Source organism: Salvelinus namaycush, chromosome 9 (genome assembly GCF_016432855.1).
Source record: "Salvelinus namaycush isolate Seneca chromosome 9, SaNama_1.0, whole genome shotgun sequence".
Classification (NCBI taxonomy): Eukaryota; Metazoa; Chordata; class Actinopteri; order Salmoniformes; family Salmonidae; genus Salvelinus; species Salvelinus namaycush.
In genome coordinates this window covers 20,432,100-20,455,262 of record NC_052315.1, presented here as the reverse complement: position 1 = coordinate 20,455,262, position 23,163 = coordinate 20,432,100, and the positions used below count along the sequence as shown (strand labels likewise).

The 23,163-nt window shown below is 44.8% G+C and overlaps 1 protein-coding gene across 1 annotated transcript in view; it reads right to left on the bottom strand.

The window, feature by feature from the left end:
• Positions 1-262: 262 nt before the first annotated feature.
• Positions 263-23,163, bottom strand: part of LOC120053189 (A disintegrin and metalloproteinase with thrombospondin motifs 20-like) — a 147,730-nt gene continuing 124,829 nt past the window's right edge. Inside the window, exons 29-38 of the mRNA XM_039000350.1 lie at positions 19,604-19,777; positions 16,250-16,420; positions 15,839-16,042; positions 15,515-15,644; positions 5,932-6,026; positions 5,740-5,834; positions 2,503-2,636; positions 1,302-1,393; positions 781-885; positions 263-591 (exon numbers count right to left, since the gene is read on the bottom strand). Coding sequence (XP_038856278.1) covers positions 502-591; positions 781-885; positions 1,302-1,393; positions 2,503-2,636; positions 5,740-5,834; positions 5,932-6,026; positions 15,515-15,644; positions 15,839-16,042; positions 16,250-16,420; positions 19,604-19,777 — 1,290 coding nt within the window. The 3' untranslated portion in view covers positions 263-501. The remainder of the gene's footprint in view (positions 592-780; positions 886-1,301; positions 1,394-2,502; positions 2,637-5,739; positions 5,835-5,931; positions 6,027-15,514; positions 15,645-15,838; positions 16,043-16,249; positions 16,421-19,603; positions 19,778-23,163) is intronic.

The following is a 23,163-nucleotide window of genomic DNA, read 5'->3' as shown; positions in this document are numbered from 1 at the left end:
TTACTGTAGAATAGGCTATGCTGCAGAAAATGTAGGCCTACCTATCACAAGGAAAAAAGTTATCGTGATGAGATGATAGGTCTACACGCATTGTGAACTGTGCTCCATACTGAGATGGGCTGTTTGTCCCCACCATGAGCATTGATGATTGATCATGCAGAGAGAAGGCCGTAGAGAAACCAGATTTAGACATCGCATATAATTTAACAGTTCCATTTCACGCCATGCTGTTGATAAAAATAATTTATTATAATTTACCGGTTTCTCGCAGTTATTTTTCCCGGGAAAAGGGAGTGGTTTTGGGCGGTAAATCTTGGTAACTAGGTTCCTGTCATTAAACCCTAGTGATGAAGGGAGGAAAGGGATGGCAACCTTCACAAATGAAGTGCATTGGATCCCCAGACGCTCTGGTTTCACTTCCTGGTCTGATTTTGGGAGAACGTTGAGAGACCGTTGGGAGACCATTGGGAGATGGTTGGGTTGAGGTTTGGTCCCTGACCATCAATGGACATAAACCAGCAGGCTGTTGTGAGGCTGGGGAATGCACTTCCCACAGAACCCACCACAACGACCATAGATTCTTGCCCCATCCTACAGACAGAGGGAGAAATAAGAATGAAATGGAGTGGGACAGGACGAATAACTTTCCATAAAGAAATAGGATTTTACTAATGCTACTAGAAATTCCTAGACTAGAATCATAACAGGGGACAATTCAGATTAATAGGAGGGTTTAGAGTACAGTTATTCAGAACACCAGAATCCTAGAGTCCTCCTTACCTCTGATCTGTGGACTTTGACAGAGACATAGTTGCCCTGTGAGGTCCACTTGGTTGCCTCAGCCACCTTCAGACCAGTCCCTATGAGGTTGATGCTAAACTGGCCCTGTGGAAGAACACCACAGTGATTACAATAGACCTCAAACCAACTTCTCTTGAACAAACTGAAATTGTTTTAAAGTGGACCTGATCAGGATTCAAATACATTCAATTAGTCTGTATCTCATTTCCATTCCAGGGGCTGACAACGAAAGCAGCACCACGGTTCAGTGGACAGACACACTGAGCTACACTGGACGGTTAAATGTGATTATGTGGTTACTCCACTGGTGGAAACTGGGAACACGTCCGATTTTACTCCAGTTAACAGACTGGACATGTCAGGTCAATAAAACCCATTCAGACAGAACTGTATTTCAATACTTACCCAGGAAAGGTTGGCTCAAGGCCCCCATCAAAACATACAGGCATACAGATTACAGTCTATAAATTACAGACTCAAAAATGGTCTCTGTTTCCTACCTGAGGACACTTGGCAGCACTGTAGCAGTCTCCTGCTGTGGCGAAGGGGACGGGACGACCAAACAGGGTCTGAGAAAACTTCAGGTCTGTGGCTGATACATAACACCGAGACACAGAGCATATGGTTAAATCAATACACGATCAATAGACAGACAAAGAGCATATGCAGGTTACAATCAATACACAGAGACATGAGTTCCAGTAAGAGACAAGGCGCTCTAAGCAACTGCCCTGGCCTAAAGCACATCAGAGGTTAAACCACATGACGTTTAAGATGAGCTTAGTTACTCTGGGTATTTCTACTTTATTGTCAGACATGATGACCATGACCAGTGCTCCTCACTTTATCTGCCTCTGTCTCTCTTTCTCTGTCTCACTCACTCTCTCGCTGTCTCTCTCTTCCTATCTCTCTCTTTTTGTCTCTATCTGAAAAGGCGGTAAAGTTCATGAGAAACGCATTACACAGCTAGAGCAGCTCATAACCTTCTCTTCATCTTGAAACCATTATTATAGTCAAGCCGCCCCAAATCTAAATGAGTTCCATGCAGTGGGAGGGGAGGGCCTTGTGTGCTGGGAACATGTGCTGTCAGGACCAGAGTAGACAGGGGATGGGGTGGGAAGATGACTACATGTGTTCTGTGGAGTAGTGTAGTGGAGGGCAGTGGGCTCCCTCCTCCTAGCTGCACACAGATATAAATACCACTAATCCGGACCATGCCACATATGCACTAATCTAAGACATGCTCAGGGACAACTGGAGACGTGTGGCTGGATGTCGTAATGGGCAGAGGAATATCGCTGGAGATGTTGCATGTGTGTGTGTGTGTGCGAGAGAGTATGAGCGAGGGAGTATGCATGTGTGTGTCAGAGAACACAAGATATTTTGTGTGTTTACAAGCATTTGTGTGTATATGAGTATGCCTGTGTGTTACCATGTGTCTGTGTAAGTGTGTGTCTCAAGGTGCCCATGCGTTGTCAACTCTATGCCAGTGATCTGAACAAGGCCTGTTGAAAGGCATTATCATGATTTCTGTGCTGAGTCTGAGGGTGTGGCGAAAGGCGGTGAAAATTGTATTCGGTGAGCGAATCCGTTTTTTTATGAGGTGGGCGAGAGGATCGGGCTGTGTGCAGGGGTAAAACAACATGGATGTGTGGTCTCATTGTAGTGGAGTGGTCAGTCAATCACATGGTCATTACTCACTCATTATCCTCAGTGAGCTGATGTCCAGACGGACCTTATGGAAGAGAGTGTATCCCGCTGCAGAGTAATCGTTCCTGCAGTCACAGTCCTGCCTTCTGCTGTCGTTGTAGGGGCAATCAAAAGGATTCAGCAACCTAGACATAAAAAATTTGGTTTCATGTCACGCCTACTCCCGTTCCCTCTCTCCAGCGCTCAACGTCGCCGGTCTACTAACCACCGGTCCTGGCAACCCACATTACGCACACCTGGCAACCATCATTACGCACACCTGCTCCCTATTGTTATGCACACCTGGACTTCATTACCTTGATTACTTCCCCTTTATTTAGCCGTCAGTAGCCTCAGTCTTCAGGAAGTATTGGTTTTGTTCACGTTCAGTACGCTTCTTCTGTTCTGTTTATCTGCTTATTCTCATTATTAAACTCACCTTCTGCATTTGCTTCATGACTCCTAGCATATGCGTTACAGAATACTGCCTCTGAAAAAAATGGAAGCAGCAGAAGATAACCCCATCTTCATGATGGTCGAGGAACAGGGTCATCTACGCCACCAACACCACGACCAACTGGCTCTACTGGGTACAACCATGAAGGAGGTCCTCCCCGTTCTTCACCGCATCAACACCACCACGGAGGTTCTCCATACCTCTGATGGAGGGCCTCCTACCACGGGTCGTCACAGTGAGCCAGTCCCCCAGCCTTCCGCCCTGCCCGACGGTCCCTTCCGCAGATGTATGACGGTACTCCATCGAGATGCCGTGGCTTTCTTCTCCAGTGCTCCCTCTATTTCGCCTATCAGACGGGAGCCCCCACCATCGAGAAGACCAAGGTTACCACAGTCATTTCCCTGCTGACCGGACAGGCGTTGTAGTGGGCTACGGCCATCTGGGAGAGAGGGGGAGCTGGGTTCCTATGAGAGGTTCATGGCTCTGTTCAGGGCGGTCTTCGACCATCCTCCAAAGAGCAGAGAGGGATGTGAGCGACTTTTCCAACTCCAGCAGGGTGCTCAGACTGCTGCGGAGTACGAGGACGGGATGAGCCGGTGCTCCACACTCTATTCCACAGTGGACTGTGCGAGGAGGTCCAGACGGAGTTGGCATGTCGGGATGACAACATATCCTTGGACCTTTGGACTGTGGCAGCCTCCAGCGGACGGGATGAGCCAGTGCTCCACACTCTATTCCACAGTGGACTGTGTGAGGAGGTCCAGAAGTCCAGGAGTTGGCATGTCAACATATCCTTGGACGCTCTCATCGCGATGGCCATCCGTCTGGATAACCTTCTTCGGGAGCGGTGGTGTCCACCTCAACTCCCTCCTTTGGCTGTGCTGAGGCAGAGCCTGAACCCATGGAGGTAGGGGCCTCACACCTCTCTGCGGCAGAGCGGCGTCGCCGTAGACATCTGGGCCTCTGTCCCTTTTGAAGCCAGGAGGGGCACCAGCTTTAGCGGTGTCTGGTGCGTCCCAACCCGGGGTCCACTAGAGTAGAGGGGCGGCCCTGTGACCTTCCATCTCCCAGGGTAGGCATAAGTATTCCATTATCATCTTTTTCCGCCAAACCCTTTCTGGTTCCCATTTCACTGGTTGGCTGACCCTTAAGGTGCCGCTGGGAATTTCATCGACCAGGCCCTTGCCTCCTTCCTGAACGTAACTTCATACCCGCTCTCCTCTCCTTTTCCTGTCCAAGCGACCATTGGGATCCGGCCCAATTACGCACATTTTTTAACTATTTAACTAGGCAAGTCAGTTAAGAACAAATTCTTTTTTTCAATGACGGCCTAGGAACAGTGGTAACTGCCTGTTCAGGGGCAGAACGACAGATTTGTACCTTGTCAGCTCGGGGATTTGAACTTGCAACCTTTCGGTTACTAGTCCAACGCTCTAACCACTAGGCTACCCTGCCGCCACATCACAGCCCCCCTCACCCTGACCGTGGGACCCATGCACCAGGAAAGCCTTTTCTTCCTCATCACCACCGCACCTGTACACAAAGTCATCCTTGGCCTCCTGTTGCTCCAACTTCATAACCCCACCATTTTCTGGTCGAGGGTGAGAATCACTGCCTGGGGACCAGGATGCCAGAGGACCTGCTTTCCTGCACCCTGTGGTTCCACTTTGGTAGAGGGTCTTGTGAGTGGCTTCCAGCCTATCAATCTGTCCTCCCGAATAATTGGCCCCTTGTGTTGGGACATAGATGTGGACATCTGCCAGGCTCTGGAGAGGGAACCCGCTCCTGCTACCTGCCCTCCAGAACACATCTACGTCTCCACAGGGGTGAGAGATCGGATGTTGACCTGGGCACACACATCCCTCGCCACTGGACACCCAGGTATCACCCACACCATCCAATCCCTCTCTTTGATAAATACTGGTGGCCCACCTTGGCGCAGGACGTCACACACTATGTCAACTCATGCACCGTATGTATCCAATCCAAATCTCTCCGGCACGCTCCAGCAGGTAAACTACTTCCCCTTCCCGTGCCTCAGCGGCCTTGGTCAAATCTGTCCATAGACTTTGTAAGTGATGTCTTCCTTTCTGATGGTTATACCTACTGCTCTCCAGGTCGCTGAGGCACTATTCCAGCAGGTCTTCCGGCACTATGGCCTTCCAGAGGACATAGTTTCCGACCGTGGTCCCCATTTCACATCGCGGTTCTGGAAAGCCTTCATGGATAAGCTTGGTGCCACGGTCAGCCTCACATTCAGGTTCCAGCCTCAGTCCAACGGGCAGGTGGGGAGTTTCCTAAGGAGTCACTGCCAGGACCGGCAGGGGTAGTGGGCCCGGTTCCTTCCCTGGGCAGAATACACCCAGAACTCACTTCGTCGCTCCTCCACTCCCTTCCAGTGCATGCGCAGAGGACGTGTGGAATGCCGCCCATGTAAGGCTCCTGTCCTCAGTCAGAAGGATCAGGCGGACCGGCATCGCAGTGAGGCTCCCGTGTTCCATTCTGGTGATCGCGTCTGGCTCTCCACCAGGAACCTCTCATTCCCCCTCTGGTTTTGCTCATGTTCAGTACGCTTCTTCTGTTTTGTTTATCTGCTTATTATCATTATAAAACTCACCTTCTGCACCTGCTTCCTGACTCCTAGCATATACGTTACAATACATTGCTTACATGTAATGACTTTTTGAATGAATGTTCATATAGAATCATATACAGTATTATAGTGTATTCTGTCCATAAACAGAAAATGAATTCAGCACAGACACAGGGTAATCCGGTTTCAATGAGCACACCTGTATCCATAGACCTCTGAGTAGTTGTCTGTCTGACCACTCCGCAGCGTAACATATTCCTTAGGGAAATCAGTCTGCATCTCAGCACAGTAGATCTAGGAAGAAACACATTGAGACAACAATTGCTGAATCCTGGCCTGGAAATTATTAATGATGAAGTGATAGTCAGTGATTCTGACAGAGAGCACACACCTGTAGTATCCTGGACTTGACTTTCAGGTAGTACTCCCCATCCATCCTCACCCCCTGTATCATCTGGACTTCTCTGCAGGATGTCCACAACTGACCTAAAATCAGAAATAAGACGGAGCACCTTTAGGGCTGGATTCAATCCGTATCACCAAAGCATCGTGGAAGTTCAGCGCTATAGCTCGTTTGAAATCTAAAGACAATGTTCCTGCATTCGCGGGGACTGCATTCACGGTAAGCGCTGCTTATGTCGTTGGCTCAATCGGAAATTACCTTCACATTTTAATGAGGATCTTCTGTGATACTTCTGCAAAAACGATTGAATCCAGTCCTTAGTGTTACAGTTTTATAGGATGGTATGTAGGTCAATTTCAACATAACAATATACTTTACATCGCAAATGTACATGATCTACCATCATGTTTTTTCAGTAAAAATCGATTCTTTTAACTTCTTATGGCTGCAGGGGCAGTATTGAGTAGCTTGGATGAAAGGTGCACAGAGGTGCCCATAGTTAACTGCCTGCTCCTCAGTCCCAGTTGCTAATATATGCATATTATTACTCATATTGGATAGGAAACACTCTGAAGTTTCTAAAACTGTTTGAATGATGTCTGTGAGTATAACAGAACTCATATGGCAGGCAAAAACCTGAGAAAAAATCCAAACAGGAAGTGGGAAATCTGAGGTTGGTCGATTTTCAACCAAGACCCTATTGAATACACAGTGGGATATGGATAAGTTTGAACTTCCTACGGCTTCCACTAGATGTCAACAGTCTGTAGAACCTTGTTTGATGCCTCTACTGTGAAGGGGGGCCGAATGAGAGGGGATTGAGTAAGGTCTATCATGACCTGACCATGCTCTGACCATGCGCGTTCACATGAGAGGGAGCTCTGTTCCATCGCACATCTGAAGTCAGTGTAATTCTCCGGTTGGAACGTTACTGAAGATTTATGTTACAAACATTCTAAAGATTGATTCAATACATCGTTTGACATGTTTCTACTGACTGTTACGTCTGCTTTTAGTGAACGCGCTTCCTGACTTTGGATTTGTTTACCAAACACGCTAACTAAAATAGCTATTTGGACATAAATGATGGACATTACCGAACAAAACGAACATTTCTTGTGGAAGTGGGAGTCCTGGGAGTGCATTCCGACGAAGATCAGCAAAGGTAAGTGAAGATTTATACTGCTTTTTATGAGTTTTGTTGACTGCACAATTTGGCGGGTAACTGTATGGCTTCCTTTTGTGACTGAACCCTGTTCTCAGATTATTGAATATTGTGCTTTTGCCGTAAAGCTTTTTGAAATCTGACACAGCGGTTGCATTAAGAACAATTTATCTTTAATTCTATGTAAAACATGTATCTTTCATCAAAGTTTATGATGAGTATTTATGTTATTTGACGTGGCTCTCTGCAATTTCTCTGGATATTTTGGAGGCATTTCTGAACATTGCGCCAATGTAAACTGAGGTTTTTGGATATAAATATGAACTTAATCGAACAAAACATATATGTATTGTGTAACATAAAGTCCTATGAGTGTCATCTGATGAAGATGATCAAAGGTTAGTGATTCATTTTATCTCTATTTCTGCTTTTTGTGACTCCTGTCTTTGGCTGGAAAAATGACTGTGTATGTCTGTGATTTTGCGGTGACCTAACATAATCGTTTGTGGTGCTTTCGCTGTAAAGCCTATTTGAAATCAGACACTTTGGTGGGATTAACAACAAGATTACCGTTAAAATGGTATAAAATACATGTATGTTTGAGGAATTTTAATTATGAGATTTCTGTTGTTTGAATTTGGCGCCCTGCACTTTCACTGGCTGTTGTCATATCATCCAGTTAACGGGATTGCAGCCATACGAAGTTGGGGCAGTGCACTCAAAAACATAATTTATATATATATATGGTTGAAGTCGGAAGTTTACATACACTTAGGTTGGAGTCATTAAAACTCGTTTTTCAACCACTCCACAAACTTCTTGTTAACAAACTATAGTTTTGGCAAGTCGGTTAGGACATCTACTTTGTGCATGACACAAGTAATTTTTCCAACAATGGTTTACAGACAGATTATTTCACTTATAATTCACTGTATCACAATTCCAGTGGGTCAGAGGTTTACATACACTAAGTTCACTGTGCCTTTAAACAGCTTGGTAAATTCCAGAAAATTATGTAATGGCTTTAGAAGCTTCTGATAGGCTAATTGACATCATATGAGTCAATTGGAGGTGTACCTGTGGATGTATTTTAAGGCCTACCTTCAAACTCAGTGCCTCTTGACATTATGGGAAAATCAAAAGAAATCAGCCAAGACTTCATTGTAGACCTCCACAAGACCTCCACAAGTCTGGTTCATCCTTGGGAGCGCCTGAAGGTACCACGTTCATCTGTACAAACAATAGTACGCAAGTATAAACACCATGGGACCACGCAGCCGTCATACCGCTGAGGAAGGAGACGCGTTCTGTCTCCTAGAGATTAACGTACTTTAGTGTGAAAAGTGCAAATCAATCCCAGAACAACAGCAAAGGACCTTGTGAAGATGCTGGAGGAAACAGGTACAAAAGTATCTATATCCACAGTAAAACGAGTCCTATATCAACATAACCTGAAAGGCCGCTCAGCAAGGAAGAAGCCACTGCTCCAAAACTGCCATAAAAAAGCCAGACTACGGTTTGCAACTGCACATGTGGACAAAGATTGTACTTCTTGGAGAAATGTTCTCTGGTCTGATGAAACACAAATAGAACTGTTTGGCCATAATGACCATCGTTATGTTTGGAGGAAAAAGGGGGATGCTTGCAAGCCGAAGAACACCATCCCAACCGTGAAGCACAGGGGTGGCAGCATTATGTTGTGGGGGTGCTTTGCTGCAGGAGGGACTGGTGCACTTCACAAAATAGATGGCATCCTGAGGCAGGAAAATTATGTGGATGTATTGAAGCAACATCTCAAGACATCAGTCAGGAAGTTAAAGCTTGTTCGCAAATGGGTCTTTCAAATGGACAGTGACCCCAAGCATACTTCCAAAGTTGTGGCAAAATGGCTTAAGGACAACAAAGTCAAGGTATTGGAGTGGCCATCACAAAGCTCTGACCTCAATCTTATAGAAAATGTGTGGGCAGAACAGAAAAAAAGCGTGTGCGAGCAAGAAAGCCTACAAACCTGACTCAGTTACACCAGCTCTGTCAGGAGGAATGGGCCAAAATTCACCCAACTTATTGTGGGAAGCTTGTGGAAGGCTACCCGAAATGTTTGACCCAAGTTAAACAATTTAAAGGCAATGCTACCAAATACTAATTGAATGTATGTAAACTTCTGACCCACTGGGAATGTGATGAAAGAAATAAAAGCTGAAATAAATCATTCTCTCTACTATTATTCTGACATTTCACATTCTTAAAATAAAGTGGTGCTCCTAACTGACCTAAGACAGGGAATTTTTACTCGGATTAAATGTCAGGAATTGTGAAATATGTAGCTTAAATGTATTTGGCTAAGGTGTATGCCGCCGGGGCAGCAGGTAGTTTAGTGGTTATTGCGTTGGATTAGTAACCGAAATGTTGCAAGATCAAATCCCTGACCTGACAAGGTAAAAATCTGTCGTTCTGCCCCTGAACAAGGTAGTTAACCCACTGTTCCTAGGCCGTCATTGAAAAAAATAACTTGACTTGCCTAGTTAAATAAAGGTACAATATTTTTTTTTTTATATGTAAACTTCCAACTGTATATACACTGCTCAAAAAAATAAAGGGAACACTAAAATAACACATCCTAGATCTGAATGAATTAAATATTCTTATTAAATACTTTTTCTTTACATAGTTGAATGTGCTGACAACAAAATCACACAAAAATTATCAATGGAAATCAAATTTATCAACCCATGGAGGTCTGGATTTGGAGTCACACTCAAAATTAAAGTGGAAAACCACACTACAGGCTGATCCAACTTTGATGTAATGTCCTTAAAACAAGTCAAAATGAGGCTCAGTAGTGTGTGTGGCCTCCACGTGCCTGTATGACCTCCCTACAACGCCTGGGCATGCTCCTGATGAGGTGGCGGATGGTCTCCTGAGGGATCTCCTCCCAGACCTGGACTAAAGCATCCGCCAACTCCTGGACAGTCTGTGGTGCAACGTGGCGTTGGTGGATGGAGCGAGACATGATGTCCCAGATGTGCTCAATTGGATTCAGGTTTGGGGAACGGGCGGGCCAGTCCATAGCATCAATGCCTTCCTCTTGCAGGAACTGCTGACACACTCCAGCCACATGAGGTCTAGCATTGACTTGCATTAGGAGGAACCCAGGGCCAACCGCACCAGCATATGGTCTCACAAGGGGTCTGAGGATCTCATCTCGGTACCTAATGGCAGTCAGGCTACCTCTGGCGAGCACATGGAGGGCTGTGCGGCCCCCCAAAGAAATGCCACCCCACACCATGACTGACCCACCGCCAAACCGGTCATGTTGGAGGATGTTGCAGGCAGCAGAACGTTCTCCACGGCGTCTCCAGACTCTGTCACGTCTGTCACATGTGCTCATGTGCTTAGTGTGAACCTGCTTTCATCTGTGAAGAGCACAGGGCGCCAGTGGCGAATTTGCCAATCTTGGTGTTCTCTGGCAAATGCCAAACGTCCTGCACAGTGTTGGGCTGTAAGCACAACCCCCACCTGTGGACGTCGGGCCCTCATACCACCCTCATGGAGTCTGTTTCTGACCGTTTGAGCAGACACATGCACATTTGTGGCCTGCTGGAGGTCATTTTGCAGGGCTCTGGCAGTGCTCCTCCTTGCACAAAGGCGGAGGTAGCGGTCCTGCTGCTGGGTTGTTGCCCTCCTACGGCCTCCTCCACGTCTCCTGATGTACTGGCCTGTCTCCTGGTAGCGTCTCCATGCTCTGGACACTACGCTGACAGACACAGCAAACCTTCTTGCCACAGCTCGCATTGATGTGCCATCTTGGATGAGCTGCACTACCTGAGCCACTTGTGTGGGTTGTAGACTCCGTCTCATGCTACCACTAGAGTGAAAGCACCGCCAGCATTCAAAAGTGACCAAAACATCAGCCAGGAAGCATAGGAACTGAGAAGTGGTCTGTGGTCACCTGCAGAACCACTCCTTTATTGGGGGTGTCTTGCTAATTGCCTATAATTTCCACCTGTTGTCTATTCCATTTGCACAACAGCATGTGAAATTTATTGTCAATCAGTGTTGCTTCCTAAGTGGACAGTTTGATTTCACAGAAGTGTGATTGACTTGGAGTTACATTGTGTTGTGTAAGTGTTCCCTTTATTTTTTGAGCAGTGTATATATATATATATATATACACACACTATGAGGTTCAAATAACACTGTGAAATTGGGAAAATTATGATAATGCACTTTTAGTGTAAGAGCTGTTTGAAAAGACCACCTGAAATTTCAGCTTGTTTGGCTGGGTTGGGGAGACATCACTAGGCGGTATATTGTCAGTCAATTGACCAATAACATATTGTAAGTCAATTGACCAATATCAAAGAGAGTGTGCCCTCCTCTCTGCCAATAACAGCTAGTTTTCAGGTTGCACATCCCTCCCAATAGGCTTCTCCAATTACTGTGGGGGAGCTTTGCTGGTGACACTATCTGTGATTTATTTAGAATTCAAGGCACACTTAACCAACATGGCTACCACAGCATTCTGCAGCGATACACCATCCCATCTGGTTTGCACTTTGTTTTTCAACAGGACAATGACCCAACACACCTCCAGGCTGTGTAAGGGCTGTTTGACCAAGAAGGAGAGTGATGGAGTGCTGCATCAGATGACCTGGCCTCCACAATCACCCAACCTCAACCCAATTGAGATGGTTTGGGATGAGTTGGACAGCAGAGTGAAGGAAAAGCAGCCAACAAGTGTTCAGCATATGTGGGAACAACTTCCAAGACTGTTGGAAAAGCATTCCAGGTGAAGCTGGTTGAGAGAATGCCAAGAGTGTACAAAGCTGTCATCAAGGCAAAGGGTGGCTACTTTGAAGAATCTCAAATCTCAAATATATTTGATTTGTTTAACACTTTTTGCTTACTACATGATTCAATATGTGTTATTTCATAGTTTTGATGTCATCAGTATTATTCTACAATGCAGAAAATAGTACAAAATAATAAAAAACCCTGTAATAAGCTCTTCTGTTCAAACTTTTGACTGGTACTGCAGATGTAGCCTATAACTGAAGAAGAGTCTAAAGTAGACTTCACATAGTTCTTGTAAATAGGTCAAAAAATGAAAGTGCTCAACAACAAAACGCTGCAAGCGTTCCAATAAATAAACTCATAAATAAAAACTCATGAAGATGCTTGTTATTTGGCCAAGGTGCGAGTATGAGCTCAACACTGGGGGGCCTTGCTGAAAACAAGAACATCTATCTTTATTTATATTCTCTATTATTGTTCCTGTGTGGTTGGAGTCCAGTTCTCTCTTCTGATTAGCATTAATATTTGACTGGTGAACTGGCTGTCACCCGAGCATTTTAATTTTGCCTTGATGCATGACTTGGCAAGAGACAAGCGGCACAACGCTCCAGCACAATCCCCTGTGTGTAAACATCTGCAATGTGTGGAATGAACCTGCAAACCTTGGCCAGGAACCAACTCAGCTATCACACAGGGTCAAAAGTGAAGACCGCCACAGCCCCATCCTCAGCCTCAGCCCCAGCCTCAGCCCCAGTCTCAGCCTCAGCCTCAGCCCCAGCCTTAGCATCAGCACCAGCCTTAGCATCAGCCCCAGCCTCAGCCCCAGTCTCAGGCAAAGTCTCAGCTCCAGTCAGCCCTAGTCTCAACATCAGCATCAACCCAGCTCTAGCCTCAGCCCCAGCTCTAGCCTCAGCCCCAGTTCTAGCCTCAGCCCCAGTTCTAGCCTCAGCCCCAGTTCTAGCCTCAGCCCCAGTTCTAGCCTCAGCACCAGCTCTAGCCTCAGCTCCAGCCTAGCCTCAGCACACTGTCTGACTGCCTCTCTGTCACCAGCGTGAGTGGAGAACTCTGACTCACTATTTATTGTTTCAGAGACCAATTGCTCAGAGAAAGGCTTAAAGACAAGGTTAAAGTTATGCCCAATTTGTTAAAATAAAGAAATATGTTGACACTATCAGATATGGCAGTTGGCTGATATACAGCACAGTTGATTTCATTCCATTACTATACACTCCTGTTTTCCATTAATAAGCACTCCGTGGGTCAGGAAGGTTGTCAAGGAAACCACATCTAAGTTGTAGGCCTAATACTTCAGAGCGGCGCTGCAATAGCTGTAAGCACACTTTCTGAAAACCACTGTGTACAGTTCACAGGGAGAGGCTGTGTAGAAGTAGTGGAGAGGATTATTAGAGAAGTGTAGAAGTAGTGGAGAGGATTATTAGAGAAGTGTAGAAGTAGTGGAGACAAGCATTAGAGAGCCTGTGTAGAAGTAGTGGAGACAAGTATTAGAGAGGCTGTGTAGAAGTGTGTGCGTGTGTTTGTATGTACAGTGCATTCTGAAAGTATTCAGACCCCTTGACTTTCACCACATTATGTTCCATTACAGCCTTATTCTAAAATGGATTAAATTGTGTTTTTTTCTGCATCAATCTACACACAATACCCCATAATGATGAAGCAAAAACAGGTTTTGCAAATAAAGGATAAAGGCCACACGGCGTGCCGTGGATGACGCGATCCTTCAGCTGATAGTAGGCCATCGTCCCAGTAAACCGACAGAAGAGCTTGCACCGATCCTTCATTAGAACTACACAGGAAAAACACACCCATTGGAAGATGACTGTATGGTGAGATATACATCAGTGGAGGCTGCTGAGGGAAGGATGGCTCATAATAATGGCTGGAACGGAGTAAATGTAATGGCATAAACACATGGATTAAGGTGCCACTAACCTCCTGTGATACAGTGCCTTCGGAAAGTATTCAGACCCCTTGACTTTTTCCACATTTTGTTAGGTTACAGCCTTATTCTAAAATGTATTCAATAATTGTTTCCCCTCATTAATCTACACACAATTCCACATAATGACGAAGCAAAAACGGTTTATTTTAGATTTTTTGCTAATTTATAAAAAATTAAAAACTGAAATATCACATTTGCATAAGTATTCAGACCCTTTACTCAGCATTTTGTTGAAGCAGCGATTACAGCCTCGAGTCTTTTTGGGTATGATGCTACAAGCTTGGCACACCTGTCATTGTAAATAATAATTTGTTCTTAACTGACTTGCCTAGTTAAATAAAGGTTAAATGTAAAAAATATATTGGGAGTTTCTTCCATTCTTCTCTGCAGATCCTCTCAAGTTCTGTCAGGTTGGATGGGGAGCGTCGCTGCACAGCTATTTTCAAGTATCTCCAGAGATATTCGATCGGGTTCAAGTCCGGGCTCTAGCTGGGCAACTCAAGGACATTCAGAGACTTGTCCCAAAGCCACTCCTGTTGTCTTGGCTGTGTGCTTATGGTCGTTGTCCTGTTGGAAGGTGAACCTTCACCCCAGCCTGAGGTCCTGAGCACTCTGGAGCAGGTTTTCATCAAGGATCTCTCTGACTAGTCTCCCAGTCCCTGCCACAGAAAAACATCCCCACAGCATGTTGCTGCCACCACCATGCTTCAACGTAGGGATGGTGGCAGGTTTCCTCCAGACGTGACGCTTGGCAATCAGGCCAAATAGTTCAATTGTGGTTTCATCAGACCAGAGAATCTTGTTTCTCACGGTCTGAGAGTCCTTTAGGTGTCTTTGGCAAACTCCAAGCGGGCTGTCATGTGCCTTTTACTGAGGAGTGGCTTCCATCTGGCCACTCTACCATAAAGGCCACATTGGTGGAGTGCTGCAGAGACGGTTGTCCTTCTGGAAGTTTCTTTCATCTCCATAGAGGAACTTTGGAGCTCTGTCAGAGTGACCATCGGGTTCTTTGTCCCCTCCCTGACCAAGTCCCTTTTTCCCCGATTTCTCAGTTTGGCTGGGCAGCCAGCTCTAGGAAGAGTCTTGGTGGATCCAAGCTTTTTCCATTTAAGTATTATGGAGGCCACTCTCTCCTTGGGGACCTTCAATGCTGCAGACATTTTTTGGTAGCCTTCCACAGATCTGTGCCTTGACACAATCCTGTCTCGGAGCAATTCCTTCGACCTCATGGCTTGGTTTTTGCTCTGACATGCACTGTCAACTGTGGGACCTTATATAGACAGGTGTGTGCCTTTCCAAATCATGTCCAATCAATTGAATTTACCACAGGTGGACTCTAAACAAGTTGTAGAGACATCTCAAGGATGATCAATGGAAACAGGATGCACCTGAGCTCAGTTTCGAGTCTCATAACAAAGGGTCTGAATACTTATGTAAATAAGGTATTTCTTTTCATTTGCAAAAATGTCTAAAAAACTGTTTTTGCTTTGTCATTATGGGGTATTGTGTGTAGATTGATGAGGAAAATGTTTATTTAATCATTTTTAGAATAAGGCTGTAACGAAACGAAATGTGGAAAAAGTCAATGGGGCTGAATACTTTCCGAATGCACTGTATGTAGTAGTAGTAGTAGTAGTACTGTAGAGACTCACACTCTCTCTCTCGACAGGTGGCCTGTGACTCGGGCCTCTCGGCTGGACGGCAGTGTTTGGACGGTTGGCCTTTAGAGAACAGACACTCTACCCTGCGCTCCATTACCCCCGCTCCACACGTCTGGGAGCACTGAGGAGCACATAAAGGACATCAACACAGTGAATTACATGGAAACTACTGACATATTACATACTCAATTTACAAAACGTAACTGTTGTTTCAATACCATGATCTGATACCATTTACCACCCCTCTCTCTTTCTCTCCCTCTCACCATTCTCTCCATCCCCCTCTTTCTCTCTCTCAAACACACTGAAACACACCTTGCTCCATGGGCCAACTTTCCAGTAGGCAGCTTGTGGGCAGTCCCAAAGGAGGCACTGCCTGGTGCTAGGTGGGTGAGGCTCTGGACAGTGAGGGCGGGACAGGGCGGAGGACTGGGCATCATTAGGGTGCAGGGTGGAGGAGGGCTTCATGGAGCAGGACACTATACGCTGCTGGTAGCCCACGCCACAGCTAGCAGAGCACTGGAAATCACACACAATTGAAATCACCCCTCAGTGGATAAGGATATAGAGCAATTTGTGGAATAACACTTCAATATATAAATTTCTGTTTGACGACCTAGGCTAGTCAAATACTGTCGGTAAATTGTTACATCAAATGACACAAAGATAGGTGTATTTAAAGGTATGACCAGGCAGAGTGTTCCTAAACCAAGGTTCCTACTGTACCTGTGACCACTCTCCTGTTATCCACATGTGGTAGCAGGGTGCTCTGCTGCAGGGCTGGTGCAGGGCAGGGCAAGACGAGGGATCACAGAGGGTGTCCTGGACTGGGGTCAGCCCGGCCCCCACACACAGAACCTTCCTGTTCCTCATACCTTCTCCACAGGTGGCGTTACACTGCAGAGAACAGACACAGGCCAATATGAGGATCAGTCATCATGTCAACATCAAAAGGCATTAAAAGTAATACAACTGTAACCTTGTCCCCAGTCTCAATTGCTACCGCATATATGTTTGATACAAAAAGACCCAGCTGGTGGACGAGATTAATACGTATGTGTGGATCAAAGAGTAATGCCTTTAGATTGACATAGGGGGCAGTGTTGGACTGCTAACAGAGACACCCAATATAAGTTCTGACAGGCTTGGTTGTTTCCTTAGCTTTCCAGATGTCCATGCTCTACACTTTATCCAGGGGAGGAAAAGTGGGCATGATATGACATCTCACATTGCTTTCAAGGCCAACCCCAGACATAAAAGAAATGGCAAGTCATGGGTGGATACACAAATTGGTTTTGAGTGATATGGAATGATGGTTTAGAGAGGTAGTCAAAAGTTAAGACCAGTATTACAATGTGAGGAACACTAGGTTTTGAATGGCTAAAGCATATGTCCTATAAAAGCAAAAAGATATCAGTTTTGTTTATTAGAATATCTCATATTCTAAGCACAGTTATGAATGCTGAAATGGTTTTTGGGCCAGAAATGTCTGTTTTTGAGCCAGGAGGCTGTCAGCGGAATGCATCGCAACATAGACAGAATCTGAGTGCGTGCAAAGATTTCTGGAGGAAGCAGCACAAAGTCCTTACATGGTACTCGTCTTGTGTCCTGAAGTTTGGCGACGGAGTATGGGGGACATGAAAGGAAGAGCGTGGCCAAGAGGAAAAAAACACTAAGTTGAAGAGGACTGCTCAGTGCTCATGTCACACAGTGCAGTGCCACTCGACTAGACAAAAGACATGGATGTGATATGGATCAGTGCTTTGAGGTTTTGATGTGATTTATCATAGAGTGATGGTTATCGTTTAAACCCTCATGTCTGATGCAGGAGTGCTGGGTTACCTCAGTGACCTCACAAACACAGCTGGTCTAGTCCGCTAGCTCTGTGTGAGAGCACTGCCAATAACAATCTCCTGTATGATGATCTTATGTCTCTCACACACAAACATCCATGACTGCTGTGTGTTCATTAAACACACACGCTAGCAACTGGAATCTGTCTCTATTAACAAACCTATGTGAATACAATCTAATAAATCAACTGATGAAGTAGTATTTGAAAGCACATTGACTCTCCGAAGTTCTGTCTAGGACATTTTAAAAATGTGATTCTCTTTTCCTTGTGGAATTTTGGAGAAGCAATGCATTCTAAATAGAAGTTCCACTGGGACTTGGTGTTTTGTGGGCTTGTCCAGTCACCCATAAGACATTAACACATCCAATGGACAGCTCCACTCCATCACTGTGCATCACACATGGTGTCTCTGGGTATTCTGGAGGGTTTCGAGAGAGTGTCTGTGGGAAGGTGGAGAGTGAAGAGAGTATGTCTACGTTGGCTACAGTGTAAACCCCTTAAAACTTCTTATGGCTGCAATCCCGGTAACGGGAGGATATGACAACAGCCAGTGAAAGTGCAGGGCGCCAAATTCAAAACAACAGAAATCTCATAATTAAAATTCCTCAGACATACATGTGTCTTATACCATTTTAAAGGTAATCTTGTTGTTAATCCCACCAAAGTGACCGATTTCAAATATGCTTTTCAGCGAAAGCACTACAAACGATTATGTTAGGTCCCCACCAAACCACAATAAGCACAACCATTTTTCCAGCGAAAGATAGCAGTCAGAAAAAGCAGAAATAGAGATAAAATGAATCACTAACCTTTGATGATCTTCATCAGATGACACTCATAGGACTTCATGTTACACAATACATGCATGTTTTGTTTGATAAAGTTCATATTTATATAAAAAAATCTGAGTTTACATTGGCGCGTTATATTCATTAGTTCCAAAAACATCCAGTGATAGTGCATAGCCACATCGTTTCAACAGAAATACTCATCATAAATGTAGATGATAATACAAGTTATACACATGGAATTATAGATATACCTCTCCTTAATGCAACTGCTGTGTCAGATTTCAAAAAAACTTTACGGAAAAAGCAAACCATGCAATAATCTGAGACGGAGCTCAGAACAAGAGTCAAATTAGCCGCCATGTTGGAGTCAACAGAAACCAGAAATTACATGATAAATGTTTCCTTACCTTTGATGATCTTCATCAGAATGCACTCCCAGGACTCCCAGGTCCACAATAAATGCTTGATTTGTTCGATAATGTTCGTTATTTATGTCCAATTAGCTACTTTGGTTAGCGTGTTTGGTAAACAATTCCAAAGTCACAAATCGCGTTCACTAAAACGTGACGAAATGTCCAAAAGTTCCGTAACAGTCAGTAGAAACATGTCAAACGATGTACTGAATCAATCTTTAGAATGTTGTTAACATACATCTTGAATAACGTTCCAACCGGAGAATTACATTGACTTCAAATGAGCGATGGAACGGAGCTGCCTCTCACGTGAACGTGCGTGGTGAATGCATGGTCACCTCATGGCAGTGGTTACTCATTCCTGTCTCCTTCGGCCCCCCTTCACATTAGAGTCATCAGAAAAGGTTCTATTGACTGTTGACATCTAGTGGAAGCCGTAGGAAGTGAAAACTCATCCATATCTCGCTGTAATTTCAATGGGAGCTTGGTTGAAAATCTACCAGCCTCAGAAAAAATCCAAACAGGAAGTGGAACTTCTCAGGTTTTTGCCTGCCATATGAGTTCTGTTATACTCACAGACATAATTCAAACAGTGTTAGAAACTTCAGAGTATTTTCTATCCAATACTACTAATATTATATTAGCAACTATGACTGAGGAGCAGGCCGTTTACTCTGGGCACCTCTGTGCACCTTTCATCCAAGCTACTCAATACTGCCCCTGCAGCCATAAGAAGTTAACAGGACCTATGGCACAAAGGGGTGAATTTGAAGTTTGACAGGAGAAACCCATAACCTACAATAAGACAGTTATACAGAGAGGTGACGAGTCCTTGTTTGTGTCTGTGATGAAGTGTGTTGGGTAGAGATTGTGTGTCAAAGAGAGAGAGAGAGAGAGAGAGAGAGAGAGAGAGAGAGAGAGAGAGCGAGAGAGAGAGAGAGAAGAAGAAGAATACAGGGTAAGTGAGATAAAAAGAGAGGGATATAGACATAGAGCGAGCTAGATAGTGGTCTATACTTACATCTTGCCACTCTCCAGCTGCCCAGGTGTGATGGAGACACTCAGTAGCCTGGCAGGGCTGCGCAGCGGCCGGACGGTTGTGGGAACCACACAGCTCCTCTCTCACCCGCCCTGTACCCTTCAGTCTGCAGTACACATCTCTGTTCTGGACCCCCACTCCACAGGTGGCAGAGCACTACAAACACACACATTAGATTGACTGACACACAAGCTAGTCTGTTCACGATCAGGTTGTTGTCATTGCATTGCCAGCACAGATATCCTCATATGTCTGTCAGCTTACTACTGTAGCAACCAAGTCTGAAATTCACACAAAAACATTCATTTTCCCATCCTGTCCCCTTTCACTCTCTCTGACCTGGACTAAGCATCAATGTTTTGTAACATACAGTACATCCTTTTTTTTGTCTGCTGGGTCTGCGTCACAGGCTACGATGCCTTTACACAATGTCCTTGAATAATGCAGACAGAGACATATGTTTTCCTCTGAGCCTACGGTTGTTGTGTCTGTGTGAGCCGTATTGTCAGTTTCCCCAGAGGTCTATCACCTGGCCCATCTCTTTGATGTCATTGAGAATCCTACCTACATGCTAAGGAAGCTCTCCAGCACTAATAGAACTCCAGGATTTCATTAGAAAGAGGTTTCACGGACAAAGATGAAGTGTTATCCTGGACTAAGAACCATGTACAATGGAGACCCTCCATTCAAAGTGCTTTTTAGTCCAGGGCTAGGCTTAATCTAGGTCCGGAGACCAACCCCCAGGGTTCTAGAAGGAAGCTGTATAAATACTCACTATACAGCCACAATATCTTTAGAAACTGTAAGTTCCCAATTCATGTACAGTATACTGTATCATGTTGTATTAGAACTGTGTGTAGGCCTACATCATCATCTCTAGTGTGTGCCGTTTAAGTGACGTTTTTACTCCTTAACATTTTGGAAGGCGAACAAAAGGCATAAAGAGAAATCAGACCTCAGATGAAGGTTTAAGCAAAAGAACGAGGCCTCATTTAAAGGCTGTCTTTTGTAATATCCCAAAGTGGGACGTAATATAGCCTCCTATTACGATTTTAACAACTGATACGGCTTAAGAAATTTGATTCTAATCTCTTTCCAAAATACTTTTGGTTTTCATTGCCGAGGATTACACTTGTCATAGTTAAGCACACTATTTGATATTGGAGTTGAGTTCTCCAGAAACTGCTGCTCTCTACCCATCTACAGCATGTCGTTTTTGTTCATAAAAATATAATAATTTGTGTTAGAATACAATTAGAATTCAAATAGAATATAAGAAGAGCCTAGAAGTAGAACCTGTGATTCTAATTGTATGGGTTTTAAAGGAGAGAGGAGAGTGCAGCCGACCCACAGACATGCTTTTGCAAATTGGTTGATCACAGAGAGGCAGGAAATGCAGCTGTCACAGACCAATCAGTGAGCTTGCTTCTACACTTGCATTGCTTGCTGTTTGGGGTTTTAGGCTGGGTTTCTGTACAGCACTTCGAGATATTAGCTGATGTACGAAGGGCTATATAAAATAAACTTGATTGATTGAGCTTGCCGCCACACCAAGAGCTCCACAGGCGGTCCTTACCCTTTGCTCACGGATCTCCACACCCCCCTCCTCTCTCGTACCCCTTCACCAGACCCCCATTCAGAGGCGACTGAGGGGATTGAGTGGCTGGCTGCTGAAAAGCCCAAACGGTGGGTGCTGAGGTTTACAAAGTTGTCACAGGCATGAATGTTAAGATATAAAACATCTTTATGCTCTAGTTGTGGATTTCATGGTTTCTGGTGGTATGTGAAGGGAGATGATTGCTTCCAGACACCAGGGAGGGAAAGGGAGAGTGAGGCCCACAAAAGCTGGGAAGTGGCAGTGGTCTAATGGAGGAAGACAGCGATGGGCTCCCAATGGGGATTTCACAACCACACTTTGGGCGTGAGGAGCATACAGGACCTGAGGAGCTCTCTTTGCTCTCCATATTGTGTCCAACAGAAACATTACTTAAATAGAGTACATCTTCAGGGGGCCTGATAGAGTGAGAGAATTACGGCATTACCTCCCAAAATAATTTTCTTTGGGCATTGTCATGGCTGTGTATTTTCCCACCCAGGCAGACACAGGGACGGCTCTCAAGGAACTACACTGGACTTTGTGCAAACTGGAAACCGCATATCCTGAGGCTGCATTTATTGTAGCTGGGGCCTTTAATAAAGGAAATCTGAGGAAAACGCTATTGAAGTTCTATCAACACTCCCATCTCCTATGCTACTCGCACATCGAGCCCTCTTGACCATTGCTACTCTCCGACGGGAACGCAGTGGAGAGGGTGAAAAGCTTCAAGTTCCTCAGCTTGCACATCAATGACAAACTGAAATGGTCCATTCAAACAGACACTGTGGTGAAGAACGAGCAACAATTCCTCTTCAACCTCAGGAGGCTGAAGAAATTTGCCTTGGCCCCTAAGACCCTCACAAACTTCTACAGATGCACCATAGAGAGCATGCTGTCGGGCTGTATTACTGCCTGGTATGACAATTGCAATGTCCACAACTGCAAGGCTCTCCAGAGGGTGGTGCAGTCAGCCCAATGCATCACCGGGGGCACACTGCCCGCCTGTCAGGACATCTACATCACCTGGTGTCACAGGAAGGCCTGTTCATCTCGCTATCATCTAGAAGGCGGAGACAGTAAAGGCGCATCAAAGCTGGGACAGAGAGACTGATAAACAGCTTCTATCTCCAGGCCATCAGACTGTTAAACAGTCACCACTTATGGACAGACAACTACTCCTTCCTCTGCTCTGGACAACCTGTCAGAACATGACAAAGCTCCCTCCACCTCCATCTCCTTTACTCTCTGGTGGCCTTGTGATACATTTGGGCTTATGGATTTCCTCTCTGCTAGCACTGCTAAAGGACTAAATCAAATCAAACTTTAAATGCACTTTAAATAAAGTTTGATTTGATTTGGTCCTAATCTTTAATTTAGATTTTTGGTTGAAATGGAGATGTAAATCCAACATATTCATTATTAACTTGAAGATTAAATTTGACATCAACCAAAACTTGAAACCCTAGGCTTATATGTATTGTCTATTTTTAGTTGAACCCTGGTTTGAAATGAAACAATAGCTGTTGATGACTTTGCAAATGTTATATAGGCCTAAATAGTGTCATTGATGAAATATGATTTCTAGAGAGAGTATGGCTACATTACATTTGCTCTGTTAAACCTACCATGTGTAATGACTTTGATAGCTACAGTGAATCTATTTAGGTAAGAGAGCTCTCAATAATCATTGTCACAATAGCACATTGACAGTAGTCAGTGACAAATATCAAAGCTGGGCTGGACTTGATTAAATGGGATGGGAGACCAAATGGATAGCTGTAGATAGATCAACTCTCCAGTAGGAGGTGCTGCCCAGTCTATTGTTTTTTTTCTGATAGTGGATATAACGTTGAAGATCTGACGTTGTTTAAAGGTACAAATTCAACATATATAAGGTTTGTCTATGTTGAAAATGTGTTACCATGATGATATCATTCTGTGGTTG